The sequence below is a fragment of the Trachypithecus francoisi genome, unplaced genomic scaffold (genome assembly GCF_009764315.1).
Source record: "Trachypithecus francoisi isolate TF-2019V2 unplaced genomic scaffold, Tfra_2.0 Lachesis_group21, whole genome shotgun sequence".
Lineage (NCBI taxonomy): Eukaryota > Metazoa > Chordata > Mammalia > Primates > Cercopithecidae > Trachypithecus > Trachypithecus francoisi.
The window spans coordinates 16,051,786-16,079,534 of NW_022681467.1; the positions used below are offsets into that span (position 1 = coordinate 16,051,786).

At 41.2% G+C, this 27,749-nt stretch overlaps 1 protein-coding gene across 5 annotated transcripts in view; it reads right to left on the bottom strand.

Moving 5' to 3' along the window:
* Positions 1 to 27,749, bottom strand: part of SLX4IP (SLX4 interacting protein) — a 204,240-nt gene that overhangs the window by 56,912 nt on the left and 119,579 nt on the right. For all 5 annotated transcript variants that reach the window (XM_033185613.1, XM_033185610.1, XM_033185609.1 and 2 more), the window contains 2 exons: positions 14,482 to 14,571; positions 9,949 to 10,069 (listed from right to left, as the gene is read on the bottom strand). In XM_033185613.1, coding sequence (XP_033041504.1) covers positions 9,949 to 10,069; positions 14,482 to 14,571 — 211 coding nt within the window. The remainder of the gene's footprint in view (positions 1 to 9,948; positions 10,070 to 14,481; positions 14,572 to 27,749) is intronic.

Genomic DNA, 27,749 nt, shown 5'->3' on the forward strand with positions numbered 1-27,749 from the left:
GCAAGACTCTGCCTCAAAAAAAAAAAAGTGTGTGTGTGTGTGTGATACATGGGAGCACACCTTGGTACATGATGCCTAGAGAGTACATGATCTGTCTGCATGCCTATCTGTGTGACAATACCAGCCTGTGCCAGGTGATCCCCCTGCATTCCCCAGAACTATTTGCAAAATGGTGTGTGGCTCAACATGAGAAAGATATGCTACCAAGGCTACTCCTGAGTGGGCAGCCACCTTGTGGGTCAGGGGTGTCCTCCAGGGAGTGAGAGTTAGTTGCAGAGAGAGTTAACAGCCAGAACAGATATGATGTCTGCACAGTACCAATGCTCAAAAGTAAAGGTGGGGCACTTGGTAACTGGGAGACTAGAAATTTATAGTCAACTTAAGCACATGGTCGGGCAAGTCACTTGGTCTACTGGAGGGCCATGATCCAGTGGTGACCCTGGTCGGAACCCTTTCAGAGTGGTTCAACCCAGAGATGTTTGTGGCTTATTGGTTAATTGATTATGTCCATAACTCCAAATAAGATGGAGAACATACTTAGACTCAAACTGTATGCTACAGGGTGAGCTGTGCACCCCCCTGCCCAAATTCATATGTTGAAGTCCTAAATCCCAGTACCTCAGGATGTGACTGTGTTTGGAGATTAGGTCTATTAAAGAGGTTAATTAAATTAAAATGAAGTCATCAGGGTGGGCCCTAATCCAATCTAACTGGCATCCTCATAAGAAGAGACAAAGTCATTTATAGTGGAAAATCACGTGAAGACAAAGGGAGAAGACAGCCATCGACAAGCCAAGGAGAGAAACCTCAGAAGAGACTAACTTGCCAATACTTTGATCTCAGACTTCTAGATAAGAAGAGACACAGGCATTTATAGAGGAAAACTCATGTGAAGACACAGGGAGGAGACAGCCATTAACAAGCCAAGGAGAGAGGCCTCAGAAGAAACTAACCTTGACCTTAGACTTCTAGTCTTTAGACTTTGAGAACAAATAAATTTCTGTTAGTTAAGCCACTTGGCCTGTGGTATGTTATGGCAGCCCTAGTAAACCAATACACTGTAGAACAGGAAAAAAAAAATCTAGATCTGGGCTGTGCATAGTGGCTCACGCCTGTAATCTCAGCACTTTGGGAGGCCGAGAGGGGTAGATCACCAGCCTGGCCAACATGGCGAAACCCCATCTCTACTAAAAATATAAAAACTAGCTGGGTGTGATGGCACATACCTACTACAGCTACTTGGGAGGCTGAGGCAGGAGAACTGGTTGAACCTGGGAGGAAGAGGTTGCAGTGAGCTGAGATTGCGCCACTGTACTCCAGCCTGGGCGACAAGAGTGAAACTCAGTCTCAAAAAAAAAAAAAAAAGAAAAAAAAAATCTAGATTTGGTGCACAGGGACCTGACTTGACTTGAGCCACCTTAAAGGAGAGCCATAGCCTCCTGGCCAGTCTCCAGATTTGAGTCAGTTCATGGACTTATTTTCTCCTCGAAAGGAGAGCCAGGAAGTCCTCAAGTTAGGACTCTTCAATAAAGTTACAAGCATATCCTTTAAATCTTTCACGTGGGATCAACAGAGATTACCAGGGTATTTGCACAAGGAAAAAAGGAAAATATCTGAACTTTTGAGGAGGATTAGGCATTGGCTCCGAGGTAATTCTTGGGTTCCTGATTACTGCTGTGATCCACCAGAGGGTGACATCTAGAAATGTGGCTTAAATTCATCTCACGAAGGGCACAGCATGTCTGTAAAAATCTGCAGTTGTCATCCCACTTGCTGAGTGTATCCTTGGGATAGGTTTATTCTGCAACTGACAGAATCCACAGTTGGAATTCATGTCTCAGGGAGTGAGAACTATTATGGTAATTATGGGCTAGGTGAAAGTTTCTGGAATTTCTCCCACCCCACCAAAATTGTAAACTAAAATCAGTATTAATCCCTAGAAGATCAAAGAGATCTGCCGCCATGAAAAACCTGAAACATCCATGAGCATCTTTCATACAGTCTTATCTCACTTTCCTCTTCAGTTAAGCAGAATGCAGAGGAGTCTTAAAGAATGATGGAAGGTTAATATAAGTTTAAATAGCCAGGGATTCTTCCAGAGTCAGTCTCTCAGCTGGAGCACTATAGCACCTAGCATCAGTACTACAGAGGTGGCAAAATCTGTTTTTTTTCTACCCCAGTGAACAGCGAACACAAAAGCAGGTTTCTGTCTACTGGCAGAGAAAGTCACGCAGCTTCACTGTTTTGCCTCATTGCTCTGTTGACATTCTGCTTCAGTGACACTACTGAGTCTACAGGGACCTTCATTATCTCACTATCTTGCAGGACATTGTTCTGGTCTACTACACCAAAGGATTTATGACAGGACTTACACAGCACAAGGTGGCATGTGTTCTGGCTGTCATGCTAAGACACAGGCATGTCAGATGGTGACAGATAAAGCCTTTCAAAATACAGTTTCCGAACGGCCTGGTGCACAGGAAAAAGTTCATCTAAAAGGAAAGTCAAGGTTTTTACACCTTGTACCCCTTACTACCAAGAAATAAGCACAAACATCAATGAGTATGTCTGCGTGTTTCTCTGACCAATATGAGAGACCTGAAAAGGTAATAGCTTCACTCACCAGTCATTAGATAAAAATTTGTGCCTAATCAGTGTCACTGCCCAATGGGATGGTATTAGCCAGAAGTGAATGAATATAATGACATAACCTCACCCAGGGTGGAAAAGAAAAATCTGTCCAGTGAGCAGACTGCTGAGTGGTATATTTTGGGTCTATGTGGTCTGTAAGGAGAGATGGCCTGAGAAACAAATATATACTGATTCATTGGCAGTGGTTAATAGTTTGAAGAGAGGGTCATCAAGAACTGGTGACATAAACATTTGGGGAAAAGTTATATAGAGTGTGAGAATATTTATGTATTTTGTGAAAGTTCTCCAAAGGGCCCTGTCTTAGTCTATTGTGTTGCTAAAACAAAATACCGCAAACTAGAATAAAGAATAGAAATTTATGTTCCCACAGCTGAGGATGGGAAGTCCAAGATCAAAGCACCAGCAGGTTCGGTGAGGGTCTGATCTCTGTTTCCAAGATGGTGCCTTGAACACTGAGTCCTCCAGAGGGAAGGAATGCTGTATCCTCACATGGCAGGAGGAGGAAAGGCAAAAAGGGACAAACTCTCTCCATCAAGCCCTTTAAAACAACATTAACCTATTTATGAAGGCTCTGCCTTCATAATGCAAATGCTTTCCCCACCTTCTAACACTGTTACATTGGGGATCATTTCCAATATGTGAATTCTGGGGGATACTTCATACCACAGCAAGCCCCATTCAGAAGAGGTTTTTATAATGAGTTAGATAAGGTGACCTACCCCATGGATGCTGGCTGGCCTCTTTCCCTAGCTGCCAAAGTACCTGCTCAAAGGTCTCATAAGCAATGTGGCCATGGAGGCATGGATGAATGTTCTGCTACGGCTCAACACAGACTTAACCTAACCAAGACTGAGCTCTGCCAAATGCCCAATTTGCCAGCAATAGCAATTAATCTGAGCCTTCCCACCAACTCTCATTTCACAGGGAGATGGGCCAGTGATGGTGGGTAGATGATATTTGACCTCTTTCATCACAGAGGAGCCAATGCCTTATCTTCACTAAAATGGAGCTTTCTTCTGGATTTGGATGTGCCCTGTATGCTTTCCATGTTTCTGCCAGCCACATCATCCACAGACTTCAGGAAGGCCTCATTTGCCATCACCAGCACTGCGATTCTGACAAAGCAGCTCATTTTACAGGAAACAAGACAGCGGGCTTATAAAATGCAATGGTCTTACAAACAGTCAAGCACAGCTCAACTGCAGCTGGCCTTACTCAATGGCAAAAAGGTCTATTGAAAACTCAGTTGTGATGCCAATTATGAGGCAGGGCCTTGTAGAACTGGAGTAAGGTCCTAAGGGATGCAATATAGGCTCCGACCAGCAGAACAATATGTGCTACCTTGGCCAGATACATGGTTCCTGGAATGAAGGACTGGGAAAGGGAGGTGACCACCTCAGCAAACATTTACTTTCCATCCCCACGACTCTGCTTCCTTCGTACTGAAAGGATGATTGTAACACAGATGATAACAATGAATCGGGCTGAACGTTCAAAGTACCATGTGACTGTTTGAGGCTCTTTATGGCACTATACAGACAGGCCAAAGGGGAGCTGAAATGCTGGCTTATGATGAGATGAATGTGGGGAGAGAAGTATATAGACAAAAAAAAAAAAAAAAAAAAAAAAAAGAATGTAATGAGTTCTACCTGGTGAAACATACCCAGTGCTAAAAGTTAATTAAAACAATGGCAATCTCATCAAGGCAAGACCACTGGCAGCTCAAATCCTGGGGGAATGAAGGTAAAGAAAGCTAATCAGATGAGTTACAGGCAAAGAACACAGGGAATACAAAATAAATAGAGGAGGTAAGATACAAACATCAACTACTTATTTCACGGTTACAGAAGTTAGAATGGTAGCATTTACCTACCTCATTGTCTTCTTTGCTGCATCATGTATTTATTTATATATCAGTTACTTTTTTGGCTTTCTGTTTCCCTACTATTTTATTTAAGGTTTGTTGGCAGTAGTTCATTTCATTACTTAGTTGAAAAGTTAACAAATATGCACCGGGAATGAACTAGAAGGGGAGTAAACATCACTTAGAAATTCTGGACTTGGAGCTGGGACTTGAGACTCTGGGGGGTCATCTCTTTTGGAGGATATTTGGTGAGCACATTTCCTTGGTAGCTGGGAAAGTCAGGCTGTTAGGCAATAGCTTCTTGTTACTGAATAGCAGCTCATGGAAGAAGGAAGCCAAGAGAAAAGTTATTAGTGGATATTTGTAACTTGTGTCCACCCACTCAAAATTGTTGACTATCATCCTATGTTTTGATGACTTTCCACATCTTATAAGTGTCAATTTCCCAAGGTAAAAGCAAAACATTTTGCCTCCCCTGACTCACTTGTAACTAGGAGACAGCCATTAAATCTAGTTTTACCTTGTGGAGGACTCAGAAGGGAAAAAACAGCACAAGGCTGTGGCCACAGGCTGGGCAGTCAGTCTCTGCAAGATGGGGCAGAGGATGATGCTCAGCAAAGTTTCTGATATATGGTCATAAGCATCACAGGGAGCATGTCACAAAGCTGTCCCTGACTCACAGCTGAGGCTGTTTTGTGTAGCTTCACAACAGGGCTCTCTGGCACTCCCCGAGATCCTGTGAGCTATCTAATATCTTTAATCAACTTCTTCTCTGCTTAAGAGCCAGACCCACTCTGGCTAGTCTCAAGCAGAGAAAAAGTGAAATAAAGAATGTCAGGCAACTAAGGTTCCTGACCACAAAGCGTTTCAAGCTAGGAGCTACCACATTTTTGCCTTCAAAAGGCCACCCTGGCAGCAGAGGTGTGGATGAATTAAGAGGAAAATCACAGGCTATGGCATTAATTTAAGAGCTGATCAAGATGGGCCTTGACCAAGGGAGTGACAAAAGGAAAAAAAAAATAAGAGGGAAAAGGCAAAAACCACAAATCTAAACTATAACACAGATAAATAAAAATCGAAAAGCACAGTATCTCATTTTTTGACTTTTGGCCTGTCAGTCTGGCAAAAATTAAAAACATTGGTAATACTCAATATGGGCAAGGTTAAGAGGAAAAATATTAGTGAGGTAGGATTGATGGGAATTGACAGTCAAGTCTTTGAAAAGCCTTACAATAATTTTTACTGAATCTACTGAAATAAATTTTCAGGTAACTCTTAAAAACAATGAGGGTATTGGCAATGTCTGTACTATGCTGTTTTTGACCAAGTTTGTGAATAATTTTCATACTCCTTTGTATCATATAATTGGAAAAACAGCCTCCAAGTCATTTATGCAAATTGTTTACAAAGAAATCTCAAAGTATAAAAAATATGACTATTATTATAGCAATGAGCAAAGTCACCAGCCTAGAGACTTCAGCTTATCCAGGGTTGTATATTAAGTATATATACCCCTGCTGAAGCATATTCCATTATACGGATCTGGAAATGGAAAAAAAGGTAAGGAACTCACACAAATGAGAGAAGATATCCAATATACACAAAAGCATAAATAATCCACATTCATCCAAACTACCTACACAGAAACAACAACTCTATTTTCAGGGAACATGAGACATAGAACTGAAGACTGAGGAGGAAACAGGCATGGCTTTTTGGTTAGTGGTTTTGAACCTGGTTTTGAAACAGGCTTAGAAGACTATAGGATCAGCTGAAAATAGGCAGTCAGATAAATGTATACAGAGATGTTTTTGGCACTGATGACAAAGTAAAAGCATGAATCAATTTCCGTTTTTAGTGATGCTGTTAATAAACAATGTAAGATGGTGGTATACCATGGTGTGTCCCTCTTGTCCCTGCAGGTGTCTAGATCTACACAGCCTAGAACACAGTGAACCTCTGTCATCTGTGAAAAGCAATCTTGTGGTCAAGTTGGGTCAACAATGCTCATACCTTTTAGAAACTGACAGTTTAGTAAGAGTCTAAGCATGTATTAACCAATCCCTACCAAAATACCAATGGCATTCTTCACAGAAATAGAAGAAAATAACACTAAAATTTGTATGGAACCACAATAGACCCAAATAGCCAAAGCAATTGTGAGCAAAAGAACAAAGCTGGAAGCATCATATTACCTGATTTCAAAATATAATATAAAACTATAGTAACCACAACAGCATGGTATGGTTATAAAAACAGACACATAGACCAATGGAACAGAATAGAGAACCCAGAAACAAGTTCACTTTTTTAGAGCCAACTGATTTTTAACAAAGGTGCCGAGAACCATATTAGGGGAAAGGACACTTTCTTTAATAAATGCTACTGGGAAAACTGGATATCCATATGCAGAAGAATGAAACTGGGCCCCCATCTCTCACTGGATACAAAAATCAACTCAAAATGAATTAAACACTTGAATGTAAGACCAAAAACTAAAAAACTACTAGAAGAAAACCCAAGGAAAACTCTTCAAGACATTGGTCTAGGCAAGGATTTTATGAGTAAGACTTCAAAAGCACAAGCAATAAAAACAAAAATAGAAAAATGGGACTATATCAAACTAAAAATCTTCCATACAGCAAAGGAAACAATCAACAGAGTGAAGAGACAACTTGTAGAATGGGAGACAATATTTGCAAACTATTAATCTGACAAAGGACTAATGTCCATAACAAAGAATTAAAATAACTCAATAGCAAAAAAGTGAATCTGATTTTAAAATGTGCAAAGGATTTGAATATTTCTCAAAAGAAGACATACACATGGCCAACAAGTATATGAAACACTGCTTAACATTATTAATCATCAGGGAAATGCAAATCAAAGCCACAATGAGATATCTCACCACAGTTAGGATGGCTATTATCAAAAAGACAAAAACTAACAAGTGGTGGCAAGGATGTGAAGAAAAAGGAACTCATATACATGGTTCATGGAAATTTAAATTAGTACAACCATTATGGAGAACAATTTGGAGGTTCCTCAAAAACCTACAAATAGAATTACCATATGATCCCACCAATCTCCCTACTAGGTATGTTAACAAAAGAAGAAAATCAGTATATTGAAGAGATCTCTACCCCTTTGTTTACTGCAGTGCTACTCACAATAGCTAAGATATGGAATCAGTCTAAATGTTCATCACCAGATGAATGGATAAAGAAAATGTGCTGTATGTATACACAATGGAATCCTATTCAGCAATATGTACAAAAAAAGAATAAAATCTGTCATTCATGGTGATATGGGAGGGGGCAAGGAAGTGCTGGGTAGAGAAGGGTAGGGTCCCTGGTGAGGGCTCCGCCCTTGGGCCTGTGCCCACAGACCTAGGTGAGGACAGGCACTCCTGTTTTCACGCCCAAATGTTGCATTTTCCCAGACCACCCTGGCCAGCCACACCCCCCATCTTGTGCCTATAAAACCCCTGAGACCCTAGCAGGCACACACACAGGCGGCTGGACGTCAACAGGAGCAGAGGAACGGAAGAAGTTGTTCCGACAGGCACCAGCAGACTCCAGCAGGCCACTGAGAGTGGGATAACGAGAAATTTTGCCAGGGGCAGAGAGTCCGGCAGCTGGGAGGCCCAGCTCCAGGGGAAGACCACCTTCCCACTCGATCCCCCTTCTGGCCTCTCCATTCACCTGGCTGAGAGCTACCTCCACTCAATAAAACCTTGCACCCATTCTCTAAGCCCACGTGTGATCTAGTATTTCCGGTACACCAAGGCAAGAACCTGGGATACAGAAAGCCCTCTGTCCTTGAGATAAGGCAGAGGGCCTAACTGAGCTGATTAAGACAGCTAAACTGAAAAAGCACATTGTAACACACGCCCACTGGGGCTTCAGGACATGTAAACACACACAACGCTAGATGCTGCTGCTGCTGTAGGGTTGGAGTCCATGCTCCCTATGAACTGCCCGTTCTGTATATTCCCTTGAGGGTTTGAGCTGCAGGGCACTGATGAAGCGAGCCACACCCCCATCACACACCCTGTGTGGGGAATAAGGTATTTGTTCCTGTTTCAATAGCAACATGGATGAGCCCAAAGGAAATTAAGTGAAGTAAGTCAGGCACACACACAATGGAATACCATTCAGCCATAAAAAGGAATGAATTAATGGCATTCTCAGCAACCTGGATGCGACTGGAAACTATTTTTCTAAGTGAAGTAACTCAGGAATGGAAAGCTAAACTCATAAGTGGGAGCTAAACTATGAGGATACAAAGGCATAAGAATGGCACAATAGACTGGGGACTCGGAGGGAAAGGGTGGGAAGGGAGTGAGGAATAAAAGACTACAAATCAGGTTTAGTGTATACTGCTTGGGTGATGGGTGCACCAAAATCTCACAAATCACCACTTAAGAACTTACTACTGTAACCAAAAAAAAAAAAAAAAAAAAAAAAGAAAGAAAGAAAAAGAAAAAGGAAAAAAAGGAGATAAATAGACATACTAAAATTTGATGATGTAATCAGAAAATAAGAAAATAAATATCACATGTTCTCACTCATATGTAGAAGCTTGAGGCGGGCGAATCACAAGGTCAGGAGATCGAGACGACGGTGAAACCCCGTCTCTATTAAAAATACAAAAAATTAGCCAGGCGCGGTGGCGGGTGCTACTCAGGAGGCTGAGGCAGGAGAATGGCGTGAACCCGGGAGGCGGAGCTTGCAGTGAGCTGAGATTGCGTCAGTGCACTCCAGCCTGGGCGACAGAGCGAGACTCCGCCTCAAAAAAAAAAAAAAAAAAAAAAATTGAGCTCATACAATTGGAGAGAGTTGTGGGTATTAGAAGACTAAGAAGGATGGGGAAGGGAAGGATAGGAAGAGGTTAGTTAATGGATATAAGATTACTACTAGAGTAAGTTCTAGTGTTCTATAGCACTATAGGGTAAATATGGTTAACATTAATTTATTGTATATTTAAAAAAAAACAGAAGTGAGGATTTTAAATGCTTGCAACAAAGAAATGATAAATGTTCAGGTGATAGATATGCTAATTACTTTAATTTGAAAATTACACGTTGTATACCTGTATCAAACTATCACTCTGTATCCTATAAAAATGTATAATTATTACATGTCTACTAAAAAAAAAAAAAAAACTTAAAAATAAAAAACAATCCTTTAAAGAATTTACAGTTTCCTTAGGAATGTTTTATTTGCTATTTTTATACATTTTGCTATCATTAAAAGTTCTGAGGACTCTTTGGTTAATTTTCTTTACCCAAACAAAGTATCTTCATTAGGACATATTTTTAAAATGTATCACTATACTAATATGACAGTCAGAGTCAAACATAATTGCCATCTCTACAGAGTAGAAATTCTATTTATTTTTTGTCCAAAATCAAAGTGCTCTGTGCCTACCTTTTAAGGACAAGGGACTGGATCTTGTGAATTCTGCATTTGATGGCCTGTGCTGTTTGCGAACTCCCAAGTACTCCTGAACTCTTGAATCAATGGTTTCTTTTAACAGTAAACAGACTTCCTAAAGCAAATAAAAAATTAGATATAACCTTAGAATTTAATGCAAAAAAGTTAACCTGATATCTATTAAAAAGTCAACAATGAACATTTCATTTTGTTTGCTTTTTAATTTAGCTATGAATGTTGAAAGGAATGTCATGTGTGCTCATGAATAACATCATAAATTTAAATTTGCTACTGAAGTTTGCTGGAAACCATGATGTTGGCTCATTGTATGATCTGGGAAAGTCATTTCATTTCTTTCTGCTTCAGTTTCATATTTCTAAAAGAAAGATAAAAACACTTCAATGTAAACATCAGGGTAAGGAGGTAGAAAGTGTGGTAAAGAATGCTTTCATATAAGTATCAATCGGTTCTACTGTGACAAATAGAAGAAATAAGTCAAGAAGAGCCAACACTGGCTGGCATCAGGGCCCCAGGGAAACACCCAGTGTGGCCAGCCAGGGGACTGTAGACGGGGACGGGGCCAGGAGTAAGGGCATATGCATCCGCTGCTGGTGCAATGGCATGGGGAACCCACACCACAGCCCAGTCAACAGCAAGCAGCCCCCCATGGTTTCAGGGGACTGTTTCATGTTTACAGGCACAGTGTTGCTAGATCTTTGTTCAAAAGGAGTCAGAAACAGTAATTTTTATATAAACTGTCCCATTTTTCAAACTTGGTCTAAACATTTTTTAAAATCTAAACACCATCATTCATTAGTTTCTGGTCCTGAGTTTACAAATCTACTGAAGAAGGAAACTGTTAAGCAGTGAGTTAAGCAGAGAACTGGAAATCACTAATCCTATTTTCTTCTGCGCTCCTGATGATACTGTATATGCTAGTTTGTTTTTGTAAAAATGCACTACACTCATGTATTAACAGTGAAAATAATGTAATTTCTCTAAAGTAGATGAACACTTATTAGGCAACAGAAACACATGGTTTTAATTCAATTTCAGTATTCCTTATCACTAGTAAGTTTCTGGATATGTCAATTGTTTTATGACTTATAAATATAATTGTTTGATTGTTTTGGTGTTATTTATGGCAAAGGTAAACAAAAATTCAAGCCCAACCACACAATGGGAAGATACTCTTTGAAGTTGTTTCCTGCACTAACAGGAAATTGTAACCTAATGTAGAAAAAGAGAGTAAAATAACATACAAATCTAAATTTCTTAATTTAAATTAAGAACTGATGTATAAGGACTGATGATTCCTGTTTAATTCCCAAAGACTGCGGCAAACTCAGAGTTGCCCAGGTCACCTCAAACCTGTTTTGCTGGTTTCTTGCAATGTCATCTCAGCTCTTAGAATCTTCACAAATTAAAACAACAAAATTTTTAGCTGTTCTGAGGAGCAATGATAGCAAAACTTTTCCTTTATTACTAACACTTATATCCCTCAAACAGTACAGAAAACCCTTGATTTAACTCATGAATGTGAGTTTCTAGATAAAACACAAACACTGGTTTCCTCTCTCCTGCTTTTCATGTTGCAGCCCAAAGATGCAGTGCCTCATGGAATACAGAGATATCCCTTTACAGTTGAGTGTTTCGGCATTGTTCACACAACAAAAAGGCAGCCTTGCCGCCTCATAGGTTTTTTTTTTTTTTTAAACAATTAAAGAATTTTGCTTCACATGCAGAGTTCAACTATGACTGCACTAGAAAATATGTGAAAGACATACATGGAAACAAGGATTGCTAAAATTTGGCCATAAATGCCCTATAAGGCTAAAACTAAAAATAGTATGACAAAAATAAAGCAAAGGCTCATACGCACAAATTTTCTCCCTCTAGCTATGGGGCTTTCCTTCCGTGAGTCAGTTTGACGAATGGAAGGTAGACAAAGTGCAGTGTGACAGACACCAGTAACTGACCACACCACACTTAGTGAAGCTTTCTCTTCAGAACCACAACAATGCGAGAAAAGAAAACTTCTCAGCTACCTTTGAGGGGCAGACAAGAAGAACAAGTTAAAATCAGTGCGCAAGAGAGAGATACACAGGGCATCTCTAGGCTAATGGGCTGTGCTCGCTTCCTCAAGTTTACAAATGGAACAGTTTGAGTTCAACTGTTTGGGTACAAAGACTACTCGTGCTGCACTCAAAATAAACATATGGTTAATACATGTAATTAGTTCTTCTTTCTAAAAAGGAACTGGATATTCTCAGGGTTTCACGATATAAAATGGCTGTTAAAATGCAATCAAATTGGTTGCTCATGAAATCCCAATCATGAGAGGATCCAATGATAAAAAAGATGAAAGCCTGGGGACACTGAACATAAGCTAAAGTCATAGCCTTTCCTCAACTAGCTTTTCTCCTTTCGTACACACACACAAATGATCCCAGAAGAATTTTAACATCAGCGAATTTTTTGGTTTTTGTTTTTTTTTGAGACAGGGTCTCACTCTGCCGCCCACGGTGGAGTTCAGTGGCATGATCACAGCTCTGACTGCAGCCTCAACCTCCTGGGCTCAAGTGATCCTCCCACCTCACCCTGCAGAGTAGCTGGGACTCCAGACACAAGCCACCACATTTGGCTACTTTCTTATTTTTTATAGAGATGGGGTTTCACCATGTTGCCCAGGCTGGTCTTGAACTCCTCGGCTCAGGCAATCCGCCTACCTTAGCCTCTCAAAGTGCTGGGATTACAGTGTGTGTCACTGCGCCTGGCCAATACACATTTTAAAAGGGCAAATTAAAGAAGCAGCAGCAAATTGACTATTTGGTTTTGAGTGGCCAGCTCAGCTTGCTAGAGTGACCTGCCCCTTGCAGCTGGCAGCGCAGCACTGCTCTGCAGGTCCTGTCATGCACTGTGCAGCTTTGCTAAGTCATGCCCTGCTGCCCTCAAGTAGGTACTATGAGCATCCACGCAGCTGCATGTGGCTCCTTAAAAAAAAAAAAAAAAAACCTAGCCTCATGCTTTGGCTATGAGGTGATTCACACACCCAGGGCTTTATTTTAAAGTATTCCAAATTAACTGAATCTTGGGCAAATCGGACTCAATATTAACAAGAAAGGTTAACAAGAAAGGCTGATAAAGGTCTAAGGTGCCAAAGCTGAAAGGGAATGGAGAACGGGCCTGGAATGGTGGATTTATAACATTGTTAATTTAAGCCAAGTCAGAAGATTTCGGGGTGAGGTCCCCTTGGGTGACTATTGGTCACTTTGGGGAAACGAGCAAATAGTTTTGAATCACAGCAACATGTGTTAGTAAGCTAAAGAGTGGAATTATATGAAGGTAAGTGGCGTAGGAGATGTTGATTGACTTGCTAAATATTTAAGAGTCATGAAGAGGAGCGTCTACAGTTATTTACCTGAATGATAAATCCCGCCATACAGAACCTTGTGCCTTCCTTTCCTCAACTTTAGGTCACCAGGTATTCTTTGTAAAATAATGACAGCAAAGTCTTGATAATATTATCCTTTGAATGAAAATGTATTATCCTATAAAATCTTTTTTGGGAGGTGGGGATCTCTTTTCTGGTGATCTCCAAAAGCTGATTAAAAGCAATTATCACAGAAAAGCATGGCTTTTATTCCCCCCCACCACTGTCCATAGTTTCTTCTGCATATACTATATTTTAACACATTTTATTTTTATTTCTCACTCTAAAAAGCAACTGTGATAAATGGACATCATGGATAATGATATTTTTAAAGGTATGTAAAAGCCACAAGCTGGTTACTCTTGCTCACTGGAGAACAGGGATCGGAGAAGGAGGCAAAGTAATGGTGAGAGCTCAGTGCAGCTTGTAAGCCTCCACCACAAGCAGCACTTGGGTGGGATTGTTGAAACTTAGAACCAGGAGTGGATCTGGCATCTAGGCAAACCTCTTCACTTTCAGATGAGGAGGCTGAGGCTCAGTGAAGTCCAACATCACGCTCTGCTAAGCCCCCGGCTACTGGCTTTCCTGACTGACCACTGTGAGAAGTGGTCAAGTATCTTCTCACTTGTCAAAGGCTCATGGTAATACAAGGATGATAGAAAATAAAAGTTGAGGCTTTAAGATGGGTGTGAAGGTTCAGCCTTGGGTTAAACGCCACACCTGCTTCAGGTGCTCAGGCTATCCTTCACAACCAGTCAGGTTAAAATCCCTGATTACCTGCAATAGTCACTTTAACTTCTTCTTCTTTTCTTTTTTAATATATAGACTCCTTTCCCCAAAACAAAGAGGTATAAAATGTCTGGCTTAAATAATAGAGTATCATATGAAGTGTATGAATGTGTCAGTTTCTGAAGAAAAAAAAAAAAAGTGGGCGCATATGTGTCTGTCACTGGGAATAAAATTGTTTTTCAAGAATTAAATACTCAACATTTTCCCCACTAATAGAAATGAAAGCTGGAAAAAGCTAATATTTCTTGTAGCAGCAGTAGCAGCAGCAGCTATTTGTAATTAAACAGCAGAAAGTTTTGTTGTACCTCTTTCTTCTGTTCAGAAAACCAGCTTGTATCTTTGTTTGAACCTTGCGGCAAGATATGAAGATCCACGAGGACAGCAAAATTCCCACACTGAAAGACATTAATGGCAGAGTCAGTGTCTGTGCAGCTCATGCCCAGCAAACAATGAGAGAAAATCTCACAAATTCCTATGTGGTTGCTCATGATGAAATGGCAACAAAGTTCACTACTAGACAGAATTCTTAATAAAGAACATGGTTACAGGTCATAATCTACTACTTTTCCTAAGTTTAACATTTATAGTAGAAATGCTAAGGAGAGATGCAATGTTAATCAAGACAGGAAAGACAAAATAATCTGTCTCTGGGCTGCACCTTGAAAGGGGATGTCCAGGCATCCTGGCAGCAGTTGGAAGACATCAAGCATTGAGAGAAGTTAAATAGGTCAGTACTAGGTAGGCTCCACAAAAGAATGATTCCATGCACAGCCAGGGGAATTCTTTCTTCTAAGCAGCAAAGAACAGATATAAGATACTGCATTTTTAGACGGACAAAAGGATTGGCTAGGACGGTACACTTTAGAATTGAAATAGGAACATGGAAGAATGAGAAATAAGCAAGAACAGAAAAATAGATACTGAATGCTAGTTAACAAAACAAAACAAAAAATTCATTAAAGTATGCTACAAAACTGTACAAAGCCTGACTCTGTTCTTATTCTATAGGCTAGCGCTGTCCAGCACTGTAGAAAAAAATGGAAATATTCTATATATATGCTGTTCAGTAAGAGAGCCATATGTGTCCATATGTGGCTGCTGAGCACTCAAAATGTGGCTATTGTAACTGATAAGCTACATTTTTAATACAATTTAAATTAAATTTAAATAGCTACATGTGGCTAGTGGTTCCATACTGGATAGCACAGTTACAGACCCTGTGAAGAGTTGTTGACTTATAAATCTTCACATATGAGTGAAGTAATTTCTGAGAATCACAAGATAACTGTGAACAAACTAATTTGGTAAGGAATGGGACCCCAAGGTTGGGGATGGTCTGAGAGACCCAGAGGTTCGGTTTATGAGACCCAGAGGTTCAGTTTTTTCACTTCCTTGGCTGGACAGTTTTTTTGTTTTTTTAAAAATTCTGTCCTATATATCAACAGGGAAAGGAAAGTAGTTTCAACAAATGGTTAGACCATCAAATGTAAATATAAAGTGAAACTTAACACCTACCTCACGCTATACACAAAATTTAATTTGAAATGGATCACACACCTAAACAGAAAAAGCCAAAACTATCTTCCTGATCTTTGGAATAGGAAAAGATTTCTTAGGATCCAGAAAGCACCAAATATTGAGAAAAATTATTGTAAAATTGCTAAATTTTCAAAATTAAAAATTCCTGTTAACCAAAAAAACACCATTAATATAATAAATAGGTATGTTACAGACTGGGAGAAATGTATCTATGTATTCATAAATACATGTATCTGGCAAAATGGACTGGTATCCAAAATATGTAAAGAACTCCTACAAACCGATATTTAAAAAAAAAACAAACCAAAACCAAAAAACCCGAGTTTGAACAGACACTTCACAAACAGGATAAATGAATGGCTAATAAGAAAATGAAAAAAGTGTTCAATATCATTAGTCATCAGGCAAATTAAAATTAAAATGACCAAGAGATACAACTACAATACCCACCAGAATGACTACAATTAAAAAGACTGACATAACATGAAATGTTGGTAAGGATATGGAGCAACCCAAACTCTCATACTTTCCCAGTGGAAATGTAAGATGGTCTAACCACTTTGGCAAATGGGTTTGTCAGTTTCCTGTAGTTAAACGTACATTACTTATCAATTGAGCCAATGATTCCTCCCCAGGTATTTACCCAAGAGAGATGAAGTATATGTGCACACAAAGACTTGTATGCAAATATTCATGGAAGTTTTATTTATAAAAACCCAAAGTGAAGACAACCCAAAAGTCTACAACAGGAGAACAAATTGTGCCATATTCATGCAATGGAACCCTACTCACCACACTACCGATAGACTCAACATGTATTCGTCTCAAAAACATTAGGTTGAGCAAAAGAAGCCAGTCCAAAAGAGCACACACTGTATGGTTCCATCTATATATAATTCTAAAACAGCAAAATCAATGTGTGATGAAAGGAATCAAAACAGTAATTTCTCAGGGGGGTAAAAAACTGAGTGAGAACTGTCACAAAGGAAGTTTGTATGTGATAAGAATACTCTGTATATTGACGGGGTATGTTATGTATACACTGTAATCAGTTCCTTTCACTATATTTAAATTATACATCAATAATAAACAATTTTTAAACACTGTGTAAAATGCACTCATACTTATTGGCAGTTATTTAAAATGCAGGTATTACATCCCTGAAAATGTGTAGGAGACCAAAATGAAGTTTACTGGGTAATAAACTGTGAAGCACGTTGAAAGATGGTTTCCTAGGATGTAAAAGAGTGCACTTTAGTGTGTTACAGTTCAGTGTGTTGCAATCAGCATTTTAATGAAAGAGAACTGAAGAGAATATTAGAATGCAATACAAAATATCAGTGTGTCATATGGTAAGATCAAGAATTGTTTTGTGAAATGTAAGTAAGTATGTACTCAGTTATGATGGAAAGCCTATTTCTTATTGTGGGCTGTAATAAAAAATGTTTGAAAACCACTCAAGTATACTGTTACAATTCTTCTCAACTGTTGGTTATAGAATTTAACCTTTAAGGAGTATGCTGCCACCAGGTGGAGGTCGCATGCCACAACTACAGGATCTTAGCCACCGAATATTAATCTTTCATGTGCCATGCACTTATTTAGTCAACTGTGAAGCTGATGAAACTTGCTCGGAATAATATTTTTAAATGCATGAAACACAACACATAGGATTAACAAGAAAACCAATTACACTGAAGTCCAGTTGTCTTAACAAAAGAAAAATTTGAGGCATAGGAATGTATGCACTTGTTTATTAAGGTATTGGGTATTGTCACATAGTGATGGAGCCAGCACTACTACAAATCTGAAGTAGTGATAAGCATAAGTGGTATCCTCATTATCTGCAACAACCATAACGCAATATGAAAAGAGCTATAATTTCTAATGGTGACAAATACTGCTAACATTATTCATATTTTTATTATGAATCCTACATTCATAATAAAAAGGAAAACTAAATTTACTAGAACTTGGTCACAATAAAGATGTAACTTTTTCCCATGCAAGTTCACTGGCCTCTGAATTCAATCACAAGCCCATTGAAGTTCCAGGGATTCTGGAATAAAAGCCCTTCCAAAGTGGTAAAATATGTCTCAACACATTTTATTGCAGGTTCCTACAGTTGCTTGTTCCTGATTTTTTAATCTAAACCAAGTTCACTGCTACCTTTTCATTAGCAAAACTAATTCTGTTTTTTTTTTTCTTGTAACCCTCTCACCACCGCAAAACTAATTCTTTAAAAAAGGGGGGGAGGGGGGAATCTTAAGCTTAAGCAACTTGAATTGATACTGTTAACAGCAGCTTTCTGAAGAATTAACCTAATAGTAAGGTCCAATTTGGTATTTTTCTCACCATTTTGTGATCCTGATCACAAATAACCTAATCTAAGTTTGAAAATAAACAGATTGAGTAGAATGTCTCTTTTTAGAAAAATAAATTGTCAAATCTTCCTATGGTGATCAGACTTTCCTGGGGTTTCTGGAAACCTCCACTGTTTGGTAGGCAGTCCCCTCCCCCGCAGGGGGCTCTCCCTCCGCAGCCTGCAGTTCTGAGCTCTCTGAACTCCCTCCCACACTAGGCAGAGGTATTCTGCCTTTCCAAAGTTCCCTGCTCTCAAAGCTTTTCTTCTTGTCTCTCATGAGAAAACAGAAGTGAAAAAAAAAAGAGCTTCTTACACTACCAGCAGCACAGCCTCCCTGGTTATTTCTAGTCTCAGAAGATCAGCTCTCCAGCTTTCTTCTGAGAGGAGCAACATGGTAACCATCACTTCTTTCTCTGCCCAGAACTGGTCACTCTGCAGAGGCCAAGCCACCTCTTGAGCAATCAACAGGCTGCTAGGAATAGCTTCACATCGCATGCACTGGGCTGCGAGTCCCCCAGCCAGGGTCTGGTCTGGCTTCTATCCCCTCCACCCAGAGGATTCAGCCAACAACCAGGGAGTCACCCCCAACTCCTCCCTTTCCCTAACCCTCCGGAATCAGTCATGCATCTTGTCCATTTTAATTTTTTAGAGAGTTCTCAAACACACTTCTCTCTTGCTCTGTTGCTTGTATCTCCTCCCACTTGGAAGATTACAGTCACATCTATCGGTGTCCTGGATGAACCCTCAAAGCATATCCGGGCAATCTCTAACCTACAAATCGGATCAGTCCACTCCTGCTGCAGCTCAGAGAAGCAAGTCACAAGCCTCTAATGAGGTCCACGTCTTTGTCTCCTGCGCCTGACTTTTTCATCCTTGGCTTCCATTACAACTTGCCTCGTTGCTGCCATTCTTGTTGAGCTCCTATGCATCCTCGAACCCTAGTAAGAGTGTGGCCAACTCTGTGAAGGTATTCTGAAGTTTCTCTTTCCCTGCTCTGGACCAGCCCATTCTTCATGTGATTATTTATCTCTACATTAAATGACTGGTCCAGGTAAGGCCCCCATCCTAGGCTATAAGCTCCATGGAGACAGGTCTATACCTCTGCCAACCCTGTATCCCCAGTGATCAACACAGTACCAGCCCTCAGTGAATGATTAATATTTAGTGAAAGGAAGAACAAACGAAAAAACAAATGACAGAACAAGTTAGCCCCAAGTATTGGGCAAATCACAGCCTTGTCCGCAAAGGGAGAGCTCTAAGCCCTTTCCGGGGACAAAGCCATTCCTATTCGGCCCAGTGCACTGATACATCATAGAACAACTTCCTCTCTCCCTATTCTGGAGTAGCAACAACTCTGCCATCACCAACAACAACCAGTCACTGTTCATATTTCGTGAAATGGGAATACAAGAATCTTAGGATTACTTCACTGGAAACTCACTGCCAACTGAGCGTGTTGGTTATTTTTCCTATCTCTTTCCTAAGAATTCCAGAGGTGCAACTCACACTATTTCTAAGTCCTCAGAGGTGGGAGGTCTTGTCTTCTGTGTTTATATTAAATATAAGAATACGGGTGAAAATATTAACATTTCTCACCCACAAAGCCATCTCTGGAGCAGCCTCAGAACTCTAAAGAGATGTGGAAAGGTCCCCACATTCTCTCAGGCACTCATTGATCATCTGAAACACTTGCGAAGTTTCACAGGGGCACTAGCCAGGCCCTGAGACAGGGAGGGGCAGCAGCTGGGCACTGCGGCATGTGTGACCATGGCACATACCCAAGGACCAGAGGGAGTGGAGTGACAGCTCTGCCCGAGGAAGGTGAGGGAAGGGAAGGTGATGTCGCAGTCAAGTACTGACAAACAGGGCAAGCAGTGCAGAAGGAAAAATGAACAACACCCCATGCAGAGAAAGAGCCTGACTAGCTCGCGTGCTTTGGAGATGGGAAAGAGTCTCAATGCAGAAAAACAGGGCATTGTTGGCAGATGGGGCCAAGGGGGCAGGAAGGCTCGGGCCACAGAGGGGCCTTGGACAGACCGAGGTGGCTGGTGGGCTGGAGGGCTCACTTGGGTAGGAGTGTGGAACATGGGCGGGGAAGGGGAAATCACTGGAATCAGACAGATTCAAAGTCACTGCAGGAACCCAAATAAGAGACCAAGCAAAGTGATCTCAAGGTGAAGGGGAAGGGGCACATTTGAGGGATACTCAGAAGGCAGAAGCAAGAGGATGTGGTTGGGTGTGAGGGAGAGGAAGGCCAAGGGTGAGGCCCAAGGCATGTGGGCAGTTTCTACCACACCCACGGGGCTTCCAGAGGCAGCTTACATACATGTGTCTGTTGCCGAGAAGCCATACAAATCATCATTGGCATTTTACACCCACCTGGCATTGAGGGTGTAAGGCAGCTTCAAGTAACAAGGCAAACATTAAAAATGGAGAGAATAAGTAAAGGCAAACAAGGGTAAAAACGTAAGATGAAACCAATGACAGGCCTGCACGAACTTCCCACCATAGTCCCAAGTCTTTGCAACATCTGGCTCTCAGATTCCTAGGTACAAATGTGAAAAATACAGCACCAATCAGAGTCAAGAAGATGAGAAGGAATCCATGCTGACGATAACTCAATCATTTCTGATACTACAGCTAGAAGGAGTTTCTCCTAAAGGCCTCCTCAGAAAACATGGAAATTTACTTCCTGGAAGTACAAATTTTACAAAAAAGTTTTAGAAAACATATTAAATATTTTCATATTACTATAAACTGCATATATCGTACAGCATAAAATTTTATAGTGATGTGATTTTTAAACAACCACAGTTTAAAATATGGATTGCCATTTACAGAGCACCTATGTTGCATGTACTGTGCTAAGTTTTACTCAGAGCATTCAATTAAATCTTTGCCACTCTGGTGAAGGAGCACAATGATTATTTGCATTTCATAGATAAGGAAGTTGAATTCGGGAAGCTCTAGTCCAAGATTACACAGGCAGTGAGTGCCAGACCCAGGAATCACATCCAGATCTGAGAGACTCCACATTGCCAGACATTATTCTGAGGAAATTTAACGCCTGTGGAAGGCTACTCAGGACACACTTCCAGCCTCATGTGGGAGCACGTTTAGGCTCTCTAGCCTGGAACCCACTCCCTTTTATTTGAGAGCTGGCCCCTATCCCCTGTAGGTGAGCGATGGCAGCCACATGTGCCCTAACACACCCTATGCCTTAGTGCCTGGTGACTGCACCAGGGATTCTCAACAGAGTCCCGTAGTTTCCTTCCCTGGGCAGCCTGATTCCCTGTCTAATTCCATTCCAACGCAGGTACAGAGAGCTCAAACACTCAAGCTGCCACTGTAGAGCACCATGCTGAAACCCAAGTGCAGTGAAGCAGTGAAAGCCCCACCTTAGAAAGAACGAGGTGGGAGGGGTGGTTAGGGAGAAGAAAGGGTGAGGAGGGGAAAGAAAAGAAAGCAGGAGAGGATGACAGCAATAAATCCTGTGAGAGGTGGGGCAGAGCTGTGAGGGTAGGAAGAGAAGTCTCCTGACATTAAGAATCCCTATCCAGACAGTTAAAAGCTGAAGAAAAGTCAATGCAAGTGTTCTGTCAATTGAATTCCCTTGGCCTGTTATTCATGTGAAATATTGGCCCAGGAAATCCAAGCTTGTAGTTTACATTTAAGAAAGGGAACCAGCATACCTGTTGGATGGCATACTCCGTAAACTCACAGACAGGTCAGAGGATGGGAGAATAAAGAGTCATTCTGTTGGACTATACTATATATTTAGTCCAATTGCAAAAATTTACTAATGGTGAACAAGTTAGCAATAACAATAGTTAAGATTCATGGAGCACTTGTGTGCCAGACACTGTGTCAGGCCCTTTCTGTACATTCTTGCATTTAATTCTCGTGGCAACCCAAAAGGCAGACACTAAACCCCTTGGTGTTCTGGAAACACTGAGAAATTTAAAAGCACTCTCTCTCTTTTAGGAGATCACTGGTGATCATGACTGGGTTTTGTTTGGTGCAGTGCCTTGCCAACCTGGCAATACTTGCGAGGTCGGGTACAAGGAACACTCCATAATCTCAGTAACAGAATTAGATACAGCCTGAATTTGAGATGATAACACACAAAGGAGGCCTGGAGAAAGTCCTTTGATGACTAATGGGAGAACGGCCTAGCCCAGGAAGTCCAAAGACCATGAATCTCTTCTAATGATGCCCCAGTTTAGGGGGGGTTGTACCACCCTCCTTTCTCTACTGTCAGTTTCTGTATATACACAATGAGTGGACCGAACCAAACTGCCTTTAAGATGCCTTCCCTTTAAGATCTCATCTCCTGGTCATTTTGGCTTGCAACCATTTACTTGGATTCTACTTGCACACACAGTGTCTGTCCTCCTGTGGAGGTTATAAAAGAGGCAAACTGAGACTAGCACTTCATGCTGTCCTCTGTCAGTCCATTATGGGTCACCTACCAGGTGGCCTTTGTGGAGGAGCTGCTTTCTGTTACCTTTGGGTTGTCAATGTCTAGTACTGGGTCTGGCACACAGATGGTTATGAAGAGTGTTTGTTAAATGAAAACATACATCAGTGATGAAAATTAAGTGGCTGGCTTATTCTCTCTCTAGGAGGGATTATCTCCCTCTCACCTGCACCCTGAACTCAGAACAAAAAACGCTACAGAATCAAGCTCACGGTTTACAACTAAGGTTGCCCCAGGTATGCACAGATTACTGTCACTCATGAATCGGAATGGCTATTTCCCCACTTTCCAGTCAATCAGGCAGAACAAGATGCAAGCACAAAGCCCTGGTTGACAATGTGAATCCAGACCCATTAAAGGGAACTTCCTTGGTTGCAAATGGATGACTAGTTCTTTAAGCTTGAGTTTTTCAGGTTAAAGGGCTGCTTGGGAAGGTGTGACTTGTCTGAGGAGAAAAGGACTCAGGAGGGGAGGGAGCTCCTGTCTCCTGTTTAGTGTCTGTTGTGGGACCTCTGACTACAGGTCAAGGACGTGTAACTTCCCAATCACTTGTTTTCCACAACAGATTTATGACTATGGTTAGGAAGGATTCTACAAAGATAAAGAGTAAAACACAAAGGAAAGAGAAAGATGAGGGAAAAGCCGAACAAATGACTTAGACAGGCAGCTTCTAAAAGGAGGAGAAAATCAAGTAAGAGGCTGTGATGTCCTTCAGTAAATCACCTCTAGTATCCTATTAAGAAAGAGTTTTGTGTTTTGACCCAGAGTGCTATAGGGTGGCTCACGGTCTCCCTGGGTAAGATTTGAGATGGGAGGCAAAGTACTGCTTGGAAAAAAGCAATGGTCAACCACGTTATTATGAAGGGCTGCTTAAATTGAACATATGACCCTGGGACCCTGGGGTAGAAATCCAGGCTGAATCACAAACTCTCAAAGCCATCACTGCATGAAGAGTACATTTGGGAATAGGTTTTCAGGGGCTCCCTTTGAAAGATGAGAACTGACTTCATTTCTTTAGACACCCTCCCTAATGGTTTTCAGGACATGATTCTTTCAAGTATAACCTGCAGGTACCTTCCCTTAGTCGACTGGTCAGTGGCATAGACACAGCAGGTGTGGCAATGAGTAAAACAGTGGCTTGGTTCAGCACAGACCTGACTTCAAATCCTAGCCCTGAGCCTCAGTGGCTCTGAGATACAGGGTAAGTTCCTCCAATGTAAAAATGGAGACAGCAATGAAAACTACCTGATGGGGTTATTTTGAGGATGACATGACACAATGTGGGCATAAGGCTTCTGCACCGTGCCAGCCACCCAAGAGGCTCAAGGAAGAAATACTGGCTGCTTTTCTCTTTTCTTTTTCTCCAAAGGTAGAATTTGTCTCAAACTCCAAAGAATTTTAAATGAATTGTGAACTGTCAGTTCCACAAGATTTACAAATAGGTAGGGCAGAGGTTTCCACCTAATTCCTATTAAGAGTCAATAAATGCCTCATAATTCTTCTGCATGGTTTTACTCTGGCCACACACTGCTTCTATGAAAAAGAGCAGATGGCTTGTAATCATACCACATTACAAGTAAAAATATGAACTCTCCTCTTACATATTTCTGCAAGAAAGCACATGAAATGAAAAGATAACCTGACAGAAACTGTAATGTACTCGTCCGGAAGGCCCCTGACTTCAGAGGGTGTGAAGTGGCTGGGACACAAGCATCACTCATATTTAGTGACATTTATGCTGGTCAGGAGCATGTTCTGTATCAATTATGGCATCTATAATCTGAAAGTGGAGTATGGGAAACAACAGGAATATCAGCGCCCACAAATTTTGTCCACAACTTGATCTAAGATGTGTGATCATGAGGCATTGGAATGTGGCTTTGATTTTAAACTAAGAATTAACATGTTAGAAAATATTCTTTAATATTTGTGAAAAATCTTGACATGAAAGAAAAGCTTTTCAGTTTATGAGTTAGAGGAATTTATGACAAACTACATATGAGTCAAAGAAAGCCCCTGTAAATATTCCCCTAGTGATCAACATCTAGGATGGCAAATTGTTCTAAAGGGTGGCCAGTCTTGGAGGGAGATTTCTTGAAGCAGGAAGGAAGAGGAGAGACAGGTAGCACAATTTTCCTACCTCTGTGGGTGAAACCAAAGCTTCTTTGATAAATACTTTGGGGATTCTGGATGACTTAGAGGAATTGTTTATTTGTTTACAGGTAAAATAATTTAAGGAATCCCCCCATAGTGGTATTTTTTCCCTGGAATCTTCTCATCTACTTTCTTTCTTTTTTTTTTTTTTGAGATGGAGTCTTGCTCGTCGCCCAGGCTGGAGTGCAATGGCACAATCTTGGCTCACTGCAAGCTCCGCCTCCCGGGTTCACGCCATTCTCCTGTCTCAGCCTCCAGAGTAGCTGGGACTACAGGCGCCTGCCATCATGCCCGGCTAAATTTTGTATTTTCAGCAGAGACGGGGTTTCACCGTGTTAGCCAGGATGGTCTCGATCTCCTGACCTCGTGATCCGCCCGCCTCGGCCTCCCAAAGTGCTGGGATTACAGGCGTGAGCCACCGCGCCTGGCCCTCATCTACTTTCTAATATAACAAAGGACTTGCCAGATAAAGCTATGACAGGTACTCTCTGCTCAATCCAGCTGTCATTTAATTTTTAGTGGGGTATTAGTATTGTATGAGTACTGTTTTGTTTTTTGTTTTTTAATGTACAGCTGTGTCACAGAATGAGTACTGTGTATCAAGGGGGTCACACATTTACTCTTTGAAAGTGGGTGTCAACTTTGACGGGCCAAAGACAGGGCTAAGTGTGACCTTTACAGGAGACAAACAGCATTGAAGTATGTGGCTGTAAACTAAAACACAACCTCAGAATGAGGAGTTTCTACTATTTCAGGGTTCAGGGTTACCAGAACCTCAGAGAGACCCAACAAAGTCAAATGCTAGGCCTGTTTGTGCCCTTCGTCACACTGATCATCCTGGCTCTGCTAGTCCAGGAAAGCTCTCTGTGTGTATTACCTTAGGGATATTTACCCACTAGAGCCTCGAACCTAGACTACTGGTTCTCAGAGTACCAGCAGCCGAGGCATCTCCTGAAGCTGATTTGATGTGCAAATTCTTGGATCTTACTTAGACCTAACCAATCAGCAATTACAGAGAGGGAGCCCAGGATCTGGTGTTTTAACGAGCCCTCCAGGTGATTCTGGCACATGCTGAAGTTTAAAAGCCACTGCTACAGGCCCCCTTGTATCCTGGAAGAATACTAATAGCATTCTCTGTAGAATACAGTAGCTTTTTTTGAGGTTACAATAGAAAGGAAGAAAAAAAAAATCTGACGAAGTTTCACCCTGTTATACAACAGGAAATATATTCACCAGAATATATTTCAACTCTAAAACTCACAAGTAAAAAAATCACTATTTTATCATAATTACAAGAAAATAGTTCCTTTAGTGTAAACTATGAGTTTATTTAAAAACAAAAAACAAGGCTGAGCATGGTGGTTCACGTCTATAATCGCAGCACCTTGGAAGGCCAAGGCGGACAGATTGCTTGAGTTCAAGAGTTCGACTGTAGCCTGGGCAACATGCCAGAACCCCATCTCTACTAAAAATAAAAAAATTAGCCAGGAATGGTGGTGCGCGCCTGTAGTCCCAGCTACTCAGGAGGCTGAGGTGGGAGAATCATCTGAGCCTGGGAAGTCGAGGCTGCAGTGAGCCAAGATTGTGCCACTGCACTCCAGCCTTGGCAACTAGAGTGACACCCTGTCACAAACAAACATTCTCCAGAGGTGAATGTGATGTGTAGCCAGCGTGAGAGCCACAGATAAAATAATGCCTTGCTGAGCATCTTCAAAATTCACCTCTGAATTAGGATGATAAAGATGATGAAAATCCAAAGGGAAAAAGAAATCTACCTGCTGGATGAAGGGAGAGCCTTAGGAAGAAACAGAAAGGAAAGGCCAGAAATGAAAAAGAAAGGGAGCTGTGAACTCCAAACAATTAAGGAGCAGAGACAACTGCATTTAAATCCTTTAATGAGTTCAGATGACTGGGCTCAGAGGAATCCATCCCAGGGCACCAGAGCCTGGCACGACCACTGGGATGAGGAGGAGCACAAGAGTTACATGGAGAACCTAGAGAGACACAAATGATGCTGCACTTTTCAAAAAGGAGAGAAAGATGGATTTTACAGCTATACATTTAATCCATAACAGACTATTAGGGGAGAGCCTGAAGAAAATCCCAGTTATGAAATACTAACCTCATTTTCTTCTTTGACAATATTCTTAGCTGCCATGACTGGTGAAGGCAGTTGACAAAGCACACGTGAACCTCAGCCAGGAATCAAATGAAGTTCCTCATGACATCCTTTTATTCACATTACTCCACTAAAACAGCTTTTGTCACGGTTATCAATGATCTGCATGTCGCCAAGGCCAATGGCCAGTTCATGATCCTCATGCCACTCTACCTCTCAGCATCATCTAACAAAGTGGATCTTTCACTTCCTGCTTTCCTTGATTTCTTGGGACACCAGAAGTCAGCTTTCCTGGTTCTCCTCCCTCCTCACTGGCCACACTTTCTCAGGCTCTGCTGGCTTGTCCCATCACTTCGGCCTCGAAACACTGGAGAGTCCAGGGCTCAGTCCTTAGACCTCTCCTTGCCTCCATCTGTACTCTCATCAGTCTCCAGGTTTCAGACACTGGGCAGTTTACATGCTGAGAGCTCCTAGTCTTTTTGCTGTAGCCTGGACCTCCCTCTCGCCTGCAGATGCATATATTCAATTGCCTACTGTGCATCTCCACTTGGGTGTCAAATAGACACCTACAACTTAACAGGTTCAAAACCAAACTATTAATGTTTACCCTCAAACATGGTAACTAATGGTAACTCCATTCTTCAGTTGTTCAGGTCAAAAACGTTGGAGTCATTTTTGATGCCTCTCTTTCTCCCATATTGCACATCCAGTCTATTAACAAACCCTAAGAGTTCTACCTTCAAAATGGTCTGGCACATGGTAGGAGCTCAATAAATATTAAAGAAATGAATCTAAGAATGAACAAGTGAGTCCTGAATAAAACAACAGAAAAATACAAGTGGATGAAATGACAGGTGGGTTCATAACCAGTTAAACAGCCATAACCACAGGACCCACTAATCGCCAAACAGCAACC